The 16670-nt window shown below is 39.1% G+C and overlaps 1 protein-coding gene and 1 long non-coding RNA gene across 2 annotated transcripts; both read left to right on the top strand.

Annotated features, from left to right (window-relative positions):
- The first annotated feature begins 792 nt into the window (after positions 1 to 792).
- On the top strand, positions 793 to 1795 carry LOC145411859 (uncharacterized). Its single transcript, XM_080281817.1, has one exon. The coding sequence runs from the start codon at positions 857 to 859 to the stop codon at positions 1793 to 1795; it is 939 nt and encodes a 312-aa protein (XP_080137943.1). The 5' UTR covers positions 793 to 856.
- A 4851-nt stretch (positions 1796 to 6646) lies between these two features.
- On the top strand, positions 6647 to 14435 carry LOC145411972 (uncharacterized). The gene is made up of 3 exons (XR_013899497.1): positions 6647 to 6731; positions 8200 to 8323; positions 14263 to 14435. It is a non-coding gene; the product is annotated as an uncharacterized LOC145411972 (long non-coding RNA).
- Positions 14436 to 16670: the final 2235 nt, after the last annotated feature.

Here is a 16670-nt window from a genome sequence, read left to right on the forward strand (position 1 = left end):
ATCAGGATTCAGGCGAGCATGAATGTGAGCAAATAAGTGTGTGATCCATTTCACTAAGCATGATGTTGACCGTTCTTTACCTGTCGTGTTTTATCTCTTTCTTTGCTTTTTGAACCCTACCTCACCTCATCTTTGGATGATGGTGATGATGATGATAATGATGATACATGGTTCTGATTTCTTTCAAGTGAACGTCGCTCAGTTGCTTATACAAAACGTGAAATTTTCATCACCGTATCATTCGAGGCCAAGGAACTCAGACTATTGAAGGGGATATTATTTTTATACAACTCATACTGTAGATTACTTATATTTGGTTAAGTATATGGAGGTACACTGATGTTAGTTCGTTCTGTCTCTATTTTTCCATTATTGTTAATGATTCATAAGCATCAGTTGCATGGAATGAAAATGAGGCATGATAAAACCTGACAATTTCGAAACAGCGGAGGGATGAAGTGTATGGAGCGGGGCAGATTTACGACCGAATCCCTGTTGCTATTAAGATATTTCCCTTTTTTCAGGAAGGACAAGAAAGGAGAATGAAACGCACTGCTTTTTATTTTTTATCGTAGCTAGGAGAGGATAAGGTTGCTTTGTGAATCTCTGTCGGCTAATACGATCATAAGAGTCAAGAGTTGCTTCGGTGAGAGCGAGGATCGTATTCCAAGTGGCTTTGGAGAGTTTGTAACACCTCTTCCTTAGCAATATATTATGCACGTGACATTTCAGTACCCTCTTGTATGTTAATGATGCAGATATTAAAGCGATATAAATACAACCATAACATGTGAGAGGATGCTCAGGTGTGATATGCAAAATGCTTCTCGAATGAAGAATTGGTACGAAGCCTCCTATGAAACCTCGAATACAGTTTCGAATCCTGCCACAGTCACCACTGCCACCCTATCAATCCCAGCCGCCACCTTCAGCCATGACAGAGCCAGACCAGGAGGAAGATGCGGCACTACTAGCGGCCTCAGTGGCAAACTTGGTGCTGCAGGACACTGACAGCCCAGATGGAGACTTGCCTGTTCGACCCAGAGTCCGCTCCTTGCCTTCACCTCCTAGGCCAGGAAGGTCTTTACACGATGAGAGAGATGACAGCCTATTGCAGAGGGTGTGTCAGCTGAGGGAGACCAGAACCAGAAGTCAATCGTTGCCTTACGTAGACCTTCGCCTCCATGCTGACCCCAAGCAGTGGTTCCATGACCTGGTGGAGAGCCGCGGCCCCATCAAGGTGTCGCGAGCCAACCAGACTATGCCCCTGGCCATCCGCAGGATGCCTGAATCGTCCAGAACCTGCCCTGTGCCCTTAGGTCGACGCTGCCGCACCGCCACGGTTGCCACACAGACGGAGGATCCTGGGCGGGGCGGTGCCATGGCCAGGGAACAGCCATTGGTGCCTGCCTGGGACACCTTGTCGTCAGAGGTCTTCAAGATGGACGAGATGGGCGGGTTGCTTAGAGACTCCTGGTCTTCAGAGGGCTCTCTCGACACCACACCGGAAGCTTCTAGGGGTATATTCAGTGAAGTTTCCAGCGTGATAGAGAAACTGATGCGTGAATACGACAGAGAAGAGCGGGAGTGGCACGTGGTGGAGACGCTGGAGGTGGAGGAGGTGGAGGTGTGTCGCGAGTTTGGGTTCAGCCGCACGGTTTCCACAAACACAGCCCACGTCGGGTGGCGGCGGGGACCTCGACGGTCCCACTGGCTTCGGCGTGACCTGCGTGGACCCCGGCGGCCCAGCAATCCCCGCAAGGCAACGGTCGCTACGCAGACACATGCGTACTAGACCATACCTACCATTTTATCATGACAACTTTAATGTTCTAAGTTTTTAACTCTTGAAATGGAACAGAAAACTTCAATCGAGTGGCTACATTTGTGGCTCTGTTAACTGTGAGCTGCTAGTCTCATTAACATGTTTTCCTATTTAGACAAATGGTAAACTGTAGTCATTAATTTGCTATCCTCTCTAGACATAGTATTATATTCCCATACTGACGGGACAAACAATAGAAGCAAGATCAATATGCTTAACGTGAAAAGCTCAACGAACTAATATCTTTTGGTCACTCATGATGTTTTTACTTGAATTTTTGTATCTATAGTTTTTTTAAGTTGTTAGACAGGCTATGAACGAAGTTGTGAGAACATGGCATTTCACCAGTTTTACGATACCATTTAATTGTTTATGGTTGAAACGGATTGTAAACACTATCCATCATAGCAATTAATATAACATTTTTAATTAGCTTATAATGTAGATGAAAACAAGATAGTTTATTAGTTTTATATACTAATAACAGCATAATTTCTAAGTAGGCTAATATTCTTCCATATGCCTCACATGTACCCCAAAGTTTCGAATGTTTTTTGGCATAATACCCTCTAAAGCAAAACCACACTGACTCAGCCAAGTGCGTTCATGTCTCTTGTCTTGCTTCAGAACATGCATGGTTGGCTACTGCTAGTTTTGATTGCCTGATTTCAGTGGGTAGAAAGAAATTTGTATTGTGCTTTGGTTAATCCCTTATTTCCGATGATGTATAACTGCATTTTACCGTTGCTACTTAGACAATTTTATTCACCTTTGGAGAAGCTGTACAGTTTTGATGACTCGTTTTCTCAATTTATTCTTGCAAGGACTACTTAGTCAATTTTATTCAGCCTTCGAGAAACTTAAATGAAGGGGTTACACACAGCATTCTTTGAGCTCATCTTCGAGAGGTCTATCTTAAATAAAATCATCTGGTTACAGCTTGGTCAATACGATAAAATATCAGTCATGGGGCTGAATGGGCTGGGAAGGCAAGCAAAGCCAATTTTAGCCTATAACTTCTGTAGTCTATGGACGTAAGTTTTTGCCTTGCTGTATGCTGACTATTTTATTCAACTTCGAAACGACCAATCGTGTTCTTCAGCTGAAAAATCGTCTGTCGGTAGTATAAATAAAGTCATCGGATTAAAAGGATTAAAGCTTCAGTTGGCATGTCTTTTTAGGTCAGTTTATTGCCAAAAACTTGTGTTCAGAACACTATTATAACATAGTTGCTTCTTGTAATGATTACCATATTAAACTACAGCCATACCCTTGTTTCTTATTTGAGTAAAATTTATGGTTAAATATGAGAAATGGTGTAAAAACACTTACGGCCATTCAGATATATATACTATGTCTCTCTTTTTTTTTTTTTCTTTTTTTTTTATAGAGAGAATGATAAATTTCCATGATGGAAAACTACTCGTGGCCCTCCCTTTGTGCCCTTCCATTAGTACTGTCTGACTCCCTGATTTAATGCCTCAACTCCTTCATTACGAGTTCTTTCATTAGCTTAACATACCCCCCGCCCCTGTGGTAGCGATTAGATCAGAGCAGAAATCTAGTAAACAAGGGAGAGAGATTATCGTCATCAGGACCTCCTAAACCTCCTTACCCACCCTAGGGCAAAGGTATCCAGAAAGAAAAAAAAGTCAGCATACTTAAGAGGTTAATGATAGCCGATCCTACATTGTTCCACGCATATTCATGTTATGTCATCAACCACCAGTCAAACGAAATGTACGAATAAACATCACTCATGTCCAATCACATCGGTCCTGTGGAGAAAACTACTGCTTATTAACTGCACTCCCTTGTTCACACCAATGAATGAATACATTCGTGTTTATTCATTTAGGCTACTATTCAAAGCTATCTCCAACACTAGAGAGAACGATGTGGCTGAAGGCACAGCAGGAACAATAACTATGACAAACCTCAGCTTCTCACTCACCTCTTTTCTACATTCTGCCAAACCTAACCGGTGCTATTTACAGTGGCTTGTTTAGACCGGGCTGCTGTTGCCTCAGATTCACGTGGTCATTCTCAATGAGTCAAAGGCATCAGACAGGGACCCCGTGGTCCCGTGAGACAACAACCAAAATATGACAAAGATTATTTGGCAAATACAAGTTAAAATAACTATTGCTGACAGGACACTTATACAAGGACGAACACGCACAGCCAGATGCACATCATCTGAGCCTGGCTACAAAGGATGGCAGCGTAGCAAGGATTTTAACTGGGTGACCCTGAGGTGGCCAAAGGAGAACTCTTCCAGGTAGATCGACGGAAATTTGTGATAGCCACTAAAGTGACTAGGCTGAGCAAACATTTCGCGAGTGGTCATTGCCACCCTTCTGGCTAAGATACTGACAAATTTGATGAGTGGGCTAAACATAATTTGTCGTTATCCCTTGAAAAAACACTTTCTGTAATGTTTTGTAATGAAAAAAACTTCAATATACTATGCCAAACTATTTAGTTTGTTGTTTTCAGTCTCTTCCTCACGCTGCCGTAAGGTGGGAAAGGAGGTCCGGATGATGATGATGATGATTCTTTTGTGTCCTTGAAGGGCATTTACTGTGAAGACATGCCTTCCTTCCAACAACCCATTTACATTGCATATATGATTATGTGCTTCCTGACATTATTGCACCCTGCACATTGAAAATGGAGACAGCTAACATCCATCAGCATCAAGGCAAAATTTTGATTAAAATCTTCTTTGTCTATTAGTTAGGCCGCTTTGGTGTTCAGAAAAATGCTCGCAAGGACGACAGAATCAGTTGATTCAGTAAAATTTGCTGCGATGGAGGGAAGTATAAAATCAGATTAGGTTTTTACTCAGTACTTCTGTTTAAAATATTTTATATGCATACAAATAAACAGCTTCATCAAACATTTACCGATCTGTTAACCTCTTTCTACATATGACCCTTCTCTGATTAAATGCCAGCGATGTGAGAGATCAGCTGTTCTTTGTTTATACTGCATCAAAGCTTCTGGGAGGCAAGACGGCTAGGCGTTAGACGGTTGACCTCTGAGTTCATTCGTAAATCTAGGCAACTCTCTCGTATTTAACCTGAGGGCCAAATCATTTTACATTGGAAAGGCATTGGGCCGTTGTTTTGGCCACATCCCTCAAATCCACAAGACAAAGTACCGACCAATGTAGGCCCGAACCAGGACAGTAGAAGTTAATTGTGGCAGTTAAATCCCGCAGCATCCTCTTGCAGAGGAAGTTAAGCTGTATCCTGAGGAAGTGTATCATTTCGGATGAATATTTATATTTATTTCTACGCACCTCCTTTCTTCCTGTTTCATCCATCTTTCCTGTCACTTTTTATTACTCTTGTTTCCATTTCAGGTGGCTTTACATTGAATGACAAGCTTAATGGTTTCCTGTAAGCCAGAAAACCATTTACAACGCTGGGTGGTAACCATATAACTAACCCATACGTGTTTCCAACGTGTCGATAAGTGGATTGGCGAAGAAGGCCTTGGTTAGTGCCCCTCCCCATAAAACAACTTACACAAATACAGTCACCTCCTACTGGATTATGGCGACCGGCTGTAGGTAGGTAGGTAAACTTTGTGATAACCCAAATGAGCCAGTATCGATTTATGAGTACATGCAGCATATGAATTAAATAGATGATCATAGCTTTGCATCATTATGCTTCCTTTGAGGTTACTATACCCTATTTGATTGACCAGTGCAGCTGAGATGTATTGGGCAGGTAGGGTATGTTTGTTTCATGGCTGCTGATTGGCTGCCGATGATGTAAATCTACAGGTCTTTTTATTTTCACACGTATAATTTTAAATTGCCTGTAATATAAGCAGCCAGTTTAAATATGGAATAATTTCTGAAGCTAAAGAGGTCAGAATTAGCTTAAAAAGGTGATTATAAAGTTTTATAAAACGATGAGTGACAGTTGAAGTAAATTATCCACCCATGGTGTACACCCACGTCCGCATGTTGTATTACATCTACCCACGGTGTACACCTACTTCTTCATGTTGCACTGAAATATCCACCCATGGTGTGCAACCTATGTCCGCATGTTGCACTACAGTACACGCCTTCATTTACTTTAGTGACATCATCAGCGGCCAATCAGCAGCCACGAATCAAACACAACCCTACTTCCCCCATACATCTCAGGTACATGGGCCAATCAAATAGACTATAGTGCCATTTTCTAACATTTCCATGAAATGATTGTCTGATATATGACATGCAGGATGTTGTTGATGAAAGATGTACCGTAACATTAGTCATGCACATTTTCAGCAAAGGAAATGTATTAGTTACTCTCCATTTTAAATGCTATCCTTTGTAAATGTATGAGTTTTCAGATCAATAAATGCATTAGTTGTTAGTTTATTGGCTACTTATTCAGACGTTTCAGTGGTTAGCTGTTGAGGTCTTCTTCATTCCAGGGTGTCTTCACCATCACTTGCTTTAATGTTTATCATGGACAACCCATATGTCTTCACAGGTTAGTAATGTTATGCCTTGTCCTGCCATTGCTTTGAAGGAAGATGGGTTGAAAGCTCATGTACGGTAGATAATATCCCTGTAAGCATTTATGAATGCAGTGCTGTCCAAAACATATACAGTACTCAGGCTTCTTGTCTGAAGGCTGTGTTTCTTTAGATGATATAAATATGAAATCTGCTGCAAATTTATGGGATACTGGTCTTTCCTGTTAAAAGGGCATTGTGAATATTGTTGACCCTAATGAACATGTTTTGTTGCAGGGATTAGCTGGTCGGTCTGTGTTTGTCCCTGTGGCACAGGCGAGGCTTCAGTGTGATCCATTTACTTGTACTGTGCATCTGGGTATCCTGTACTAGCTGCCTGTGCCAGATGTTGCTTTCCTTTGCAGGAGGAAAGGTGAGGTCTCATAATGAAAATAATGATCACCATTAAGAAAATGCCAACACTCATGCTAGACTGACTGACTGAGACAAGGGCAACATGCAATGATGATGTCAGCCAACCTTTCTAAGTGATTGGTTGAGTAGAAAACCAAAGTCAGACCCTGAGGTACAGCTATTACTTTTGGCTGAGACTGCTGTGCATGTGAGTGAGGAAGAGAATGTAAATGAACTGTTGACATGTTATGATATGAAAATGGTTTATGTACCTTGTATTATACAGTATGTGATCTGAACTTGCATTATCTTTCTTCATATTTACATTAATCCAGTCTAGTTTTAAATACGTGGGTGTTCTTTGCACATAACTTCAATTTGACAGGTCATTTTGGTGTATGCCATATCTGGCAGCACAGCTATTAGCCAGGAATACACCTGGATGCTGCAAAGTATTGTAAGACTTGTCCTGTATCATTGTGTAAGAGTAACCTCTCTGTTCTTGTTGCACCCTTCATCTTTATAAGTCCCTTTGACCAGAGTATTCATAGATACAGTATTGTATAGTGAACCATTACCAAACACATCTCTAGGTCATAAGTATATTCTGACCACGATTGATATAACCACTAGATATTCGGATGCCATTCACCTAAGAAGTATTGCAGCCAAAATACTTTTAAAGGAAATTTTAAACTTTTCCACTATCTGGGTTGCAGAAGGGAGAGCAGCCCATTCAAGGTAGCTGTTTCATATCAGGTCCTTAAGCAGTCTGCTTGCCATCCTCAGAATGAGGGAACCTTGGGAATATACAGTACTGTCAAACCCCAAAATCTTTGTTGAGAATTAGGAAGATTGGGATTGTGGCTACAGGTACCTTTGTATTATTTTATACTAGAGAAACTTCATGTGAGTCTAAGACCACTCCAAATGCGTACGTATTTGTGGTATATTTCGTCATGAAGTAAGAGGTCTTTTGAAATTGTTGAAAGAGTAAAGGCACAGTCAGTAGGGTGAAATGAACTCGCTGTCGTAGGTTTCTTATACCAGTATTAAGAATTTTTTATTTTTTTTTATTTTTTAAAGAGTTGGGAAGTTTTTAGAGCTAATTGGAGTCCTTTCAAAGAATGATGAAATTCTTGTACAGTTTATGATTCCAGCAAAAGAGAGAATTCATTCCAAGCAGGTAATCAGGTACTCTATTATCGTTATTATCCTTCTCTAAGCTTTTTGTGTATACAGTAAGGAAAAGGTTAAGAGATTTAAACTAAATGATAGCCACTCCTGACCGAAGAACAGCTAGTAGGAGGTGCCATGTGAATATGATGGATAAGTGTTAAAATCAGTTGGGTTGGAAAATCATGATACTTCACTTGTGGAGATGGTTTAGGATGAAGGCTGCCAGCTAACTTTAGATAAGGCTGACAGTTGGGGAGAGAATCAGGAGGTATGGAGTGAGATAACCGATAAACTTTTCCATTTAACAGAACGGCAGAGACAGAACCTGACTGCACTGCTCTATTGTTTCTAGACACCCAGGCCAAAAAGATATGACATATGCAATTGAGTCTAGTAGATGATGATGTTTTGGAGGAAGGATGTTCAAATTGGGTAATTACTGTAATTACTGTACCTGTCCAGTGCTGTGTGCACCAGACATGGGGTAATAGTAATATGTAATAGTAATAGTAATAGACTGTTACAGGGTTTTCAAAGTAATAGTAATAGATCACAAGTTCCTGGCTGTAATAGTAATTGTAATACTGTAGTAATAGAAGGCAAAATAATAGATAATTGTATATTACTTTTCCATTACAGACACTTCTTTAATACAGTTTACCATAATCAATAAAAACAGCCTGCTCACGTTAGTTACCTGTTGGCTGCTTTCCAAGCTGCAGGTACACCACAGGAGACTGTGCAGAATGGAGAGTGGTCAACAGGCCATCAGGTGATCTAGACACACTTGTGCATTCAGTGGAACAGCCTCCCAACGATAATGAAAATAAAAACCATTTTTTTCATTCATTCATTGCCAGACGCCATGTATCCCACACGGGGTGGCCAAGGGCTTAGAGTTAATTGCTTTACAGGGAGGGGCACTAATCCTCCACCAACCCCACTTGACACGTAGGGATGCCAACAGCATCTGGTGTTCCCAGGCGGTCACCCATCCAAGTACTAACCAGACCCAACGTTGCTTAACTATTTTCAATTTAATTAATACTGTTATCATAAATAATATATTAATAGTAATAGTAATACTAATAGATGACCAAGTAATAGTAATAGTAATAGTAATAGATGACCACTAAAGTAATTATAATAGTAATATAATAGAGAGCAACTGAAATTAATAATAATAGTACCATGGTAATAGAAACCCAGTAATAGGCCCCATGTCTGGTGTGCACATGCCTCCTCCATTGTTTGTCTTCCTGGTATTGCAGTTATTTACTCTGCATATCCCCTGCTACTCGTAAAATCACCTTGTAAATCACTAGAACTTATGATATATCTTTTACCTTCATTATATGCTATTTTCCTATATACATTTACTACAACACCCTACAAACTCATACCATGATAATTTTTGCATTCATTTTGACCACTTTTACAACTGTACAAAGGAATAATCATAGCCTTCTTCCACTCCACTGGTACAGCTTTCTTCCAAGCTTTCCATTACACAGTATTTCCAACTAACATATCATTGCACTCTCTCTGATAAATTTAATAATCTGCATATACCTAACTTCTGCAGTACCAGTACTGCATTTTTTTTCATTCACCACACTCCTTCTCAGAGTATCAAGAAAATCAGTCATGTTGACTTTTGCTCTTCTGTCATTCCCGTTAATCACGTTTCAAAATATTCTTTCCATCTGCTCCTTACACTGCTTCCATTTATTAGTATTCTTCAGCTGTCTTCCATATTTCATAAAAATATTCCACTCACATTAATATATTCATGCAACTCTTCAAAATTCTTTCCTGTTTTCAGAGCACTTTGTTTTATTTTTTTCTTAATCTTCATTTACCTGCTTTTTTTTTTTTTTTTTTTTTTTTTTTTTTTTTATATACCGGTAATCCCTTTATGTGTTTCCTGCTCAGTGTATTCCTTTCTTTTTCATGTACTGCAAATCCCTTTCTGGCATACACCTTAGCTTTTTTCTTTTTCCTTCCCCTGCTCTTTCAGCCTCCACATCCCACCAAGTTATACCTTTCTTATTACCGTAGTTGTTATTCTTGCAGTACTGTACTACATACAGTTTTTGCATATCAAACACTGTTTGCACACTATCCTCAAGTTTCCAACTCCTTTTGGCCCCATGGGGTTCATTGACCCTAACCCCTCCTCCAACTCGAGTTCCTCCTTCTTTGCCATTGCTTCATTTCCCAGCTTCTCCACTTTATTTAACACCTGGAGTATTGTCCCCATATCCTTCATACTTCTCAGTTTTTTGTTGCATGCCACAGTCGTAGGATCAGACAGACCTCCAAGTCGCCAGTGTTTCAGTAACGCAACCAAGCATATTTCTCCCCACAACCACATAGTCAGTTAGGCTCCTTTCAGCATTCTCTCCAAGTCTTTGCATATTGTGTGTATTTGTTTGCGTATTTGTGCTTCAAATATGATGGGTAACTACTGTCAACCCCAAGAGGTATTACGATAAAAGTGAAGTGTGGCTATATGCTTTTTAACTAAACACACAGTCAAATGATACCATCCTTATGTCATGTCCTTCTGCTGGACTTATAATCACACGTAGTACAAATTTCATTACACATCTGAGATTTATTTTTTCCTCAAAATTTTCCAGCAACTGTTTGGAAGTAATTCACTGGTTTTGGCACTTAGTTTAGTTTAAGTCTGCAGAGAACATCAGCAATACCATGACCAGTCTCGGTAAAGGTATGTGGATTCCTTAAGAAAAAGCATGGTATCATTGGATTTGACGATTATAATATTAAATTATTTAGTATTAAATTATTTAGAAATCATTCGAGTGAAATTTAGGATTAGCTATGATGATGAATATTATTGTGTTAACAACTCTAACACAAGGATATCTACTTTTGTGCTCAGATTATTATTACTGCTATTAACCTATTTTATGCAGCCTGGGAGAACCCCATATTATTTGAGTGGTTGATGAAAGTGAGCGAAGCTAGTGATGAATGATGAAAGATCGATTTTTACAGATTTAATGGATGCAGATGGTTATATGCTACTGATAGCGAATGGAATCTCTGCAGAATGGATCAGAGTGATATGATTATCTGTGATTGGAGAGGTCAGAGAGTTAATGAAAATTATAGTAAAGCGATGCTTGTTGAAAGAGGAGACTCAGAGTGTGATGAATTGTTGAACAGAGAGCAGCTTGACATGATGGAAAGGTTTCATACTTTGATGCAGTGAAAAAAAGAGGAGAGTACAGTATGTGTAAAGTTGGGGTTGAGAAGTACAAGAAAATGAAGTGGGGAGTGTAGAAAAAGAAAGTGGATATAGAATGAAGGCAGTACAGAGGCAGTAAATAGACAGAATGATGGTGTGTCACTGCCACTGGTAAGACATGAGTGTCAAAAATTGTGAATAAGCATAGTAAAATAAAGTAGCAAAGGAATATTGGTGAATTTAATGGACAAGATACCTGTATGATAGAAATCGGATATTCATAAAAAATGCGAAATAAGGAAGCCATTAATAAGTAAGTAGAAGACTGTGTGCATGGTGGCATGACCTCAGAATGGGAATGGATGCATGGTAGTTACTGTAGTAGGGTATATAATTATATAGGAGTGAGTTGGCTGTAGGAGGAGGTGAAAAAATACATTTAAATGATGAATGAATGAATCTGTGAATAAGTGAAGTGTAAAAGTGGAAGAAGCAAATAATTTTTGAAGGTATGGACGGAGATGAACATGACAAGAGTTTCAACATTCATTTTAAATGGCAGTCAAGAATGGATTCCTTCACATGAATTGTGAAGCACAAGTCTGTGAGATGGTGCTGAGATTTCTATTTCACTAGGGATCCTCTTAGTCTTTTGTGCTTTTTAGTTCCTATTAGTGGAACCCTGTGCAATGATAGGCAGTAAGGTTAGGATGATAGTGATATTAGCTGTAGGGAATATACTTTGCATACTGTAACATATAAATTCTCTGTAAAATCAGTGGTAGATGCCCTTGTGGCCATATATAAGGAATTACACATGGTTTTACCCAAGTACGGTATCTGATTCATTTACATGCTTGTAACATAAGTGAACAGTGTACATGTTAGCCCCTTGTACTTTATTCTGGCTAGCACCTAGCAATTTTGTTCACTTGGAGTGAATTGGTTAGAAACAGTGTCCATTAACCTCTTTGGCATGAAGACATACATTGTTTATTATTCTGACTACTGCCAGATGACTTTATTCATTTGAGGAGATACCCCTGGGGATGAATGGTTTATTTTCAGATATACATACCGGTACCGGTATCTATCATCTTTTTGATAGTAAAATTAATCATATGATTGATAATTTAAAAGAGCATCTTTCTAATCCATCCCTTCCATTACGTTGTAATTTAGTCATATTCATTCGAGTCAGATGTCATAAATACCACTCTGTTTTTTTTTTTTTTTTTTTTTTTTTTTAAATAGTATTTTGTAAATTTACAAAGGAGCAGCCAGTTCCCTTATCACCTTTGACACATAGTTAAAAAAAAAAAAGTTATCTAGGTTCAAGGTGAGACTCAGATTCATCATTAGTTGTGGCTGTGTACACTGCACTGTTCTAGTGGTTTTACATAAGGTATGAGTAATGGTGCAGCTGTCACTTATTAATCTCATTTCTGTTTGTGTGTGTGTGTGTGTGTGTAATAAGGATAAAGTGTATGTGTGTAATTAAGATGAAGTGTGGTAGGTGGTGGTGGCAGTAGGTGGTGGCGACCATCATCCACTCACTTGATGCAGTGTTGCCTACTTCTTCCTTAACCTTTATCGTTCTCTTTTTCTGTGTCTGCCCTCCTCTCTTCCTGTTTCTCCCATCTTTTCTGTCACTTTTTATTACTCTTCCTTCCTTTTCAGGCAGCTTTACATGGAGTGACAAGCCTAATGGTTTCCTGTAAGCCAGGAAACCATTTACAGTGCTGGGTGGTAACCATATAACCAGCCCATACATATTCCCTACATGTCAACAGGTGGGTTGGCAGAGGGTAAGTGCCCCTTCTTGTAAAACCACTAACTCAAAGATAAATGACCACCCCTACTGGGATTATGGCATCTGGCCATAGGTGTGTGTGTGTGTGTGTGTGTGTGTGTGTGTGTGTGTGTGTGTGTGTGTGTGTGTGTGTGTGTGCATAAGTTGTTTTTATGTTAGCTTGAGTACAGTGTATGTGTATACTGTATTATTGTGAACATTGAAGAGTATCATATGTAGGTGCTTCTCTGTTAAGTGAATGTGTAGTGGTTATGTATGCATGAGAGGGAGAGAGACAGGGAAAGAGAGAAGGCTGTGACTCAGTGTTCAGGCCCCGTTATTGTGGTCACGCTTCGCTGACTGCCTCTCCACTACTCCTACCCTATCCCCCCACTCTCTCTCTCTATATATATATATATGTTTTCTTTGTGCCTTTTTCCTAATGGGTTTGCACTTTGTATATTTTTAATGGATTCACACTGTATTGTTTATTTAGGTTTTCAGGGACATATCCTTTTTTTTGGGGGGGAGGTGGGTTATTGGGTTTGTCTGGAAACTCCCTTGATACCTCTTCCACAATAGACTTAATATGCATCTGTTGGTATACTGTATATTTATTGATGGATGATTCTAAACTCATAAAACTTCTTTTCTCACCTTTCCTTCCCCTCCTTTTCAGAGTTCTGGACCAAAGAAACCCTCTCTTCTTTTACAGTCATGGATATGCTCATGGGGTTCAGACTGGCTTTTTTTCTTTATTTCTTTGATGGGTTTGCATTGTTTATTTTGAAAGGTTTGATTCTTGTGGGTTTTTGAAGGAGAAAACTTTTTATTTAGGAGTTCCATTGGGTGGGTGGTAGGGTTTGCATTTCTTTTTTACTTTCTCTTATTGAAGATTTGTATTTTGTGAAAGATATATATTTTTATTGTTTTAGGGAGAAGGATTTGTGTAACAGTTGTTTGTAGCAAGGAGATATATGCAATGGAGAGGTTATCTAAGGAGATTAAAGATATCCTTAGGACAGAGGAATTATAAGCAAACTGTAAATTTAACTTATTTTCACAGACCATGTCTAGCATTTTTTTTTTCATTAAAGTTTTAGTAGGAAGAGGAGAATTTTGTTGAAGAAGTAAAGTGGATGAAAGAGAAAATAGTTGTACACTAGGCTATGGCTGTGTGGTGTACATTACTTGATGTTCATATAGTATTGTTGGGTTTGTGTTATTTTATTGCCTTATTTCTATGCCCCTTCATGCAAAATGTGTGTGTTTTGTGCATGTTTTTAGGAAAGAAATACGTTATTCTTGCCCTTTTGCCCCCATAACATTTACTAACTGACATTATTTGTTTTTTTTCAGGAATGGCAACAAAAATTAAGTCTGAATCTTACCCTGGCCTCTCTTTGCTTTCAAAGACACCTGGGCTCACTGGAAATGGATATCAGCTTTTAGTTGTTGTCTCTACTTGTTGAAATAAATATGTGGTATTCTATATGTCTAACTTATCCAAATATAATGTGGTTTAGAATACACTGTAGGTCAGTGATTCTTATCTCCATGGTCATAACCCAAATTTGGGTGGCTAAGCTGTATTGAATGAGTGGTAAGGATCTCCAGTGACTCTCCTACTTTGCTTTTGTAATCCAACAGCAACCTGCACCAAGGGGTCTGCGGTGCATAGCAGTGCAACATTGTGTATCAAGTTAGGCTGAATGGATTTTTCTTTTATTTCTGGGGGATCAAACTGTGACTGAAAGTTGTACTAGGATATGGCTATCAATGTCATGCTGGCTTCTAAGCCAGCCACAATTTGTCTGCCAAGCTAAACTGTAAATAACCTAAAGGCCTGAATTCTGTACCCAGGACGGATTGGTGTGTATGTATCATAGTTTGCATCCGCAGACTAGATGCATAAACAAAAATATTTGTGTACATTTTTACAAAACTTGAGCATCATTATAAATGAAAGCATAATCATGAAAAAATGAAAGTACAGTATTGTAGGTGATTCTTTTATATTTTTAGTGCTGTCACATATTAAAGCTAATTTATAGTAAACACCGCATGTATTTTACCATCTGAATTAACCATGATATAATACTGGTTCAGATGTCTGAAGTTGTGGGTTGCCAAAGTTACCTCATATCTGCAATGTGGGTTACAGCCAGTAATGGTATGAAAATGCTGCTTTTGATTTTTTTACAACATTAAAAAAATTGCTTTTTAGAAACTGTATTGGAATCTGCTTACATTCAGCTGCTTTATAAAACTTTAGGGTGGGTATTGATGATTCTGGCAGTGCAATTGTAAGTAAAACAGTTAAGTTCATCCTTCATCAATGCCTCTGTACCTTAATGCAACAGTTTGCCAGGAAGGATATGCATATTTTTTCTTAATTATTTGTTGTACAGATAAAGAAACAACTATCTTTCCAGTTCCGTCTGAGGAAAATTTACAACTGGCGAAATACAATGAAAACCCTATCCCCACTACTGTGTGTTTTAGATGGTTCAGTCTTTCCGCTATGTATTTGTAAAAGTTTGGAAAGATAATTGTGTCTTTGTACATTGTGTGCTGTATGCATATAAATGACCAATCAGCTTATATCTTATATATATAGGTATATATAGTATCTACTGACAGATTTTTTGGATTCAGCCATTGTATAGAGGTTACTTTGTTAGCATAGATGTACAAAATATGTTGTTCTCAGTATACAGTGTTCTGTAGAAATCCATTCATCCATCCATCCACCTATCATCCAATTCTATGTTGTCCCATGAGAAGCGTAGGAGCCCGGTGCCAGGCAAGGTGGTCCTGATATTTAAGATAAGAGGGACCAGCCTCACTCATCCCTGAGTGGCATTACGTGAGCGATAAACCCCAACCATCCCTTGGATATAAACCTGCACAGGCTCAATCTGATTGGAGCACCTTAATTACCCACTAAACCACCAGGCCTCATAATTTAGTTATATGCTTAGCACCCAGCAAAGTTCTTTCTCCCTTGCAATAAAAAAAAAAAAAAGGGGGGAAATGGTTTCCTGGTGTCAACAAATAAAACATTTTGAAAGGGCTTGCGCAATTTCATGATTGTTCATGGTAGGCTATGTGGAAAAATAACACTATGGCTAAGCCTGATTAAGCATGTTCAAGCTCTTTCATGGGGCTTGAACAGCAACTGATTTATGGGACAACCCAGCACATCACAAAGCTATAAGTGAGAGAGGTTCTCAAGCATGTATGATGAAGAAAGCATGTAAAAGCTTGTCATGTAGGAGTGGCAGTGTCTGAGTATGTAACATACACTTTATGCCCTTCGGCCAAAACGAAGATAAGGCGTGTAGAAGGTTTTGTTGTCAAGCTTACGAGTCTCACTCCGTGCCAAAGTTGTGAGTAAGCATGCAGACAGACTCTTGAATCCACTTGTTGGGCACCATGATTGCCCTGATGTGGAATGCTGCAAAAAAGTAAACATATGACTTTTAGGTAAGCAATTTGTGTAAAACCAGTAAGTTAACCCCATAAGTTAATCAGTGAAGTTTAGTGCAATAGATGGAACTCCGGGCTTGTCTGGATGTGAACTCATGTACTTCAGGTTGACGTTTTTCTTTTCCTGCAGCCCACCAGTCCTCCTTTCAGGAGATATAAAAGGATTTAAGGGACATTTTTATAACTGAGGAGTGGAGGTGCTCAGTTACTGTATATTGACGTCACCGTATGAAGGTATCCCTTTAGCACAAGTCAGATGGTGAAACGAGTATATG

This window comes from Coenobita brevimanus, chromosome 91 (assembly GCF_032717465.1).
Source record: "Coenobita brevimanus isolate Jiangsu-jjx chromosome 91, ASM3271746v2, whole genome shotgun sequence".
NCBI classification, from domain to species: domain Eukaryota; kingdom Metazoa; phylum Arthropoda; class Malacostraca; order Decapoda; family Coenobitidae; genus Coenobita; species Coenobita brevimanus.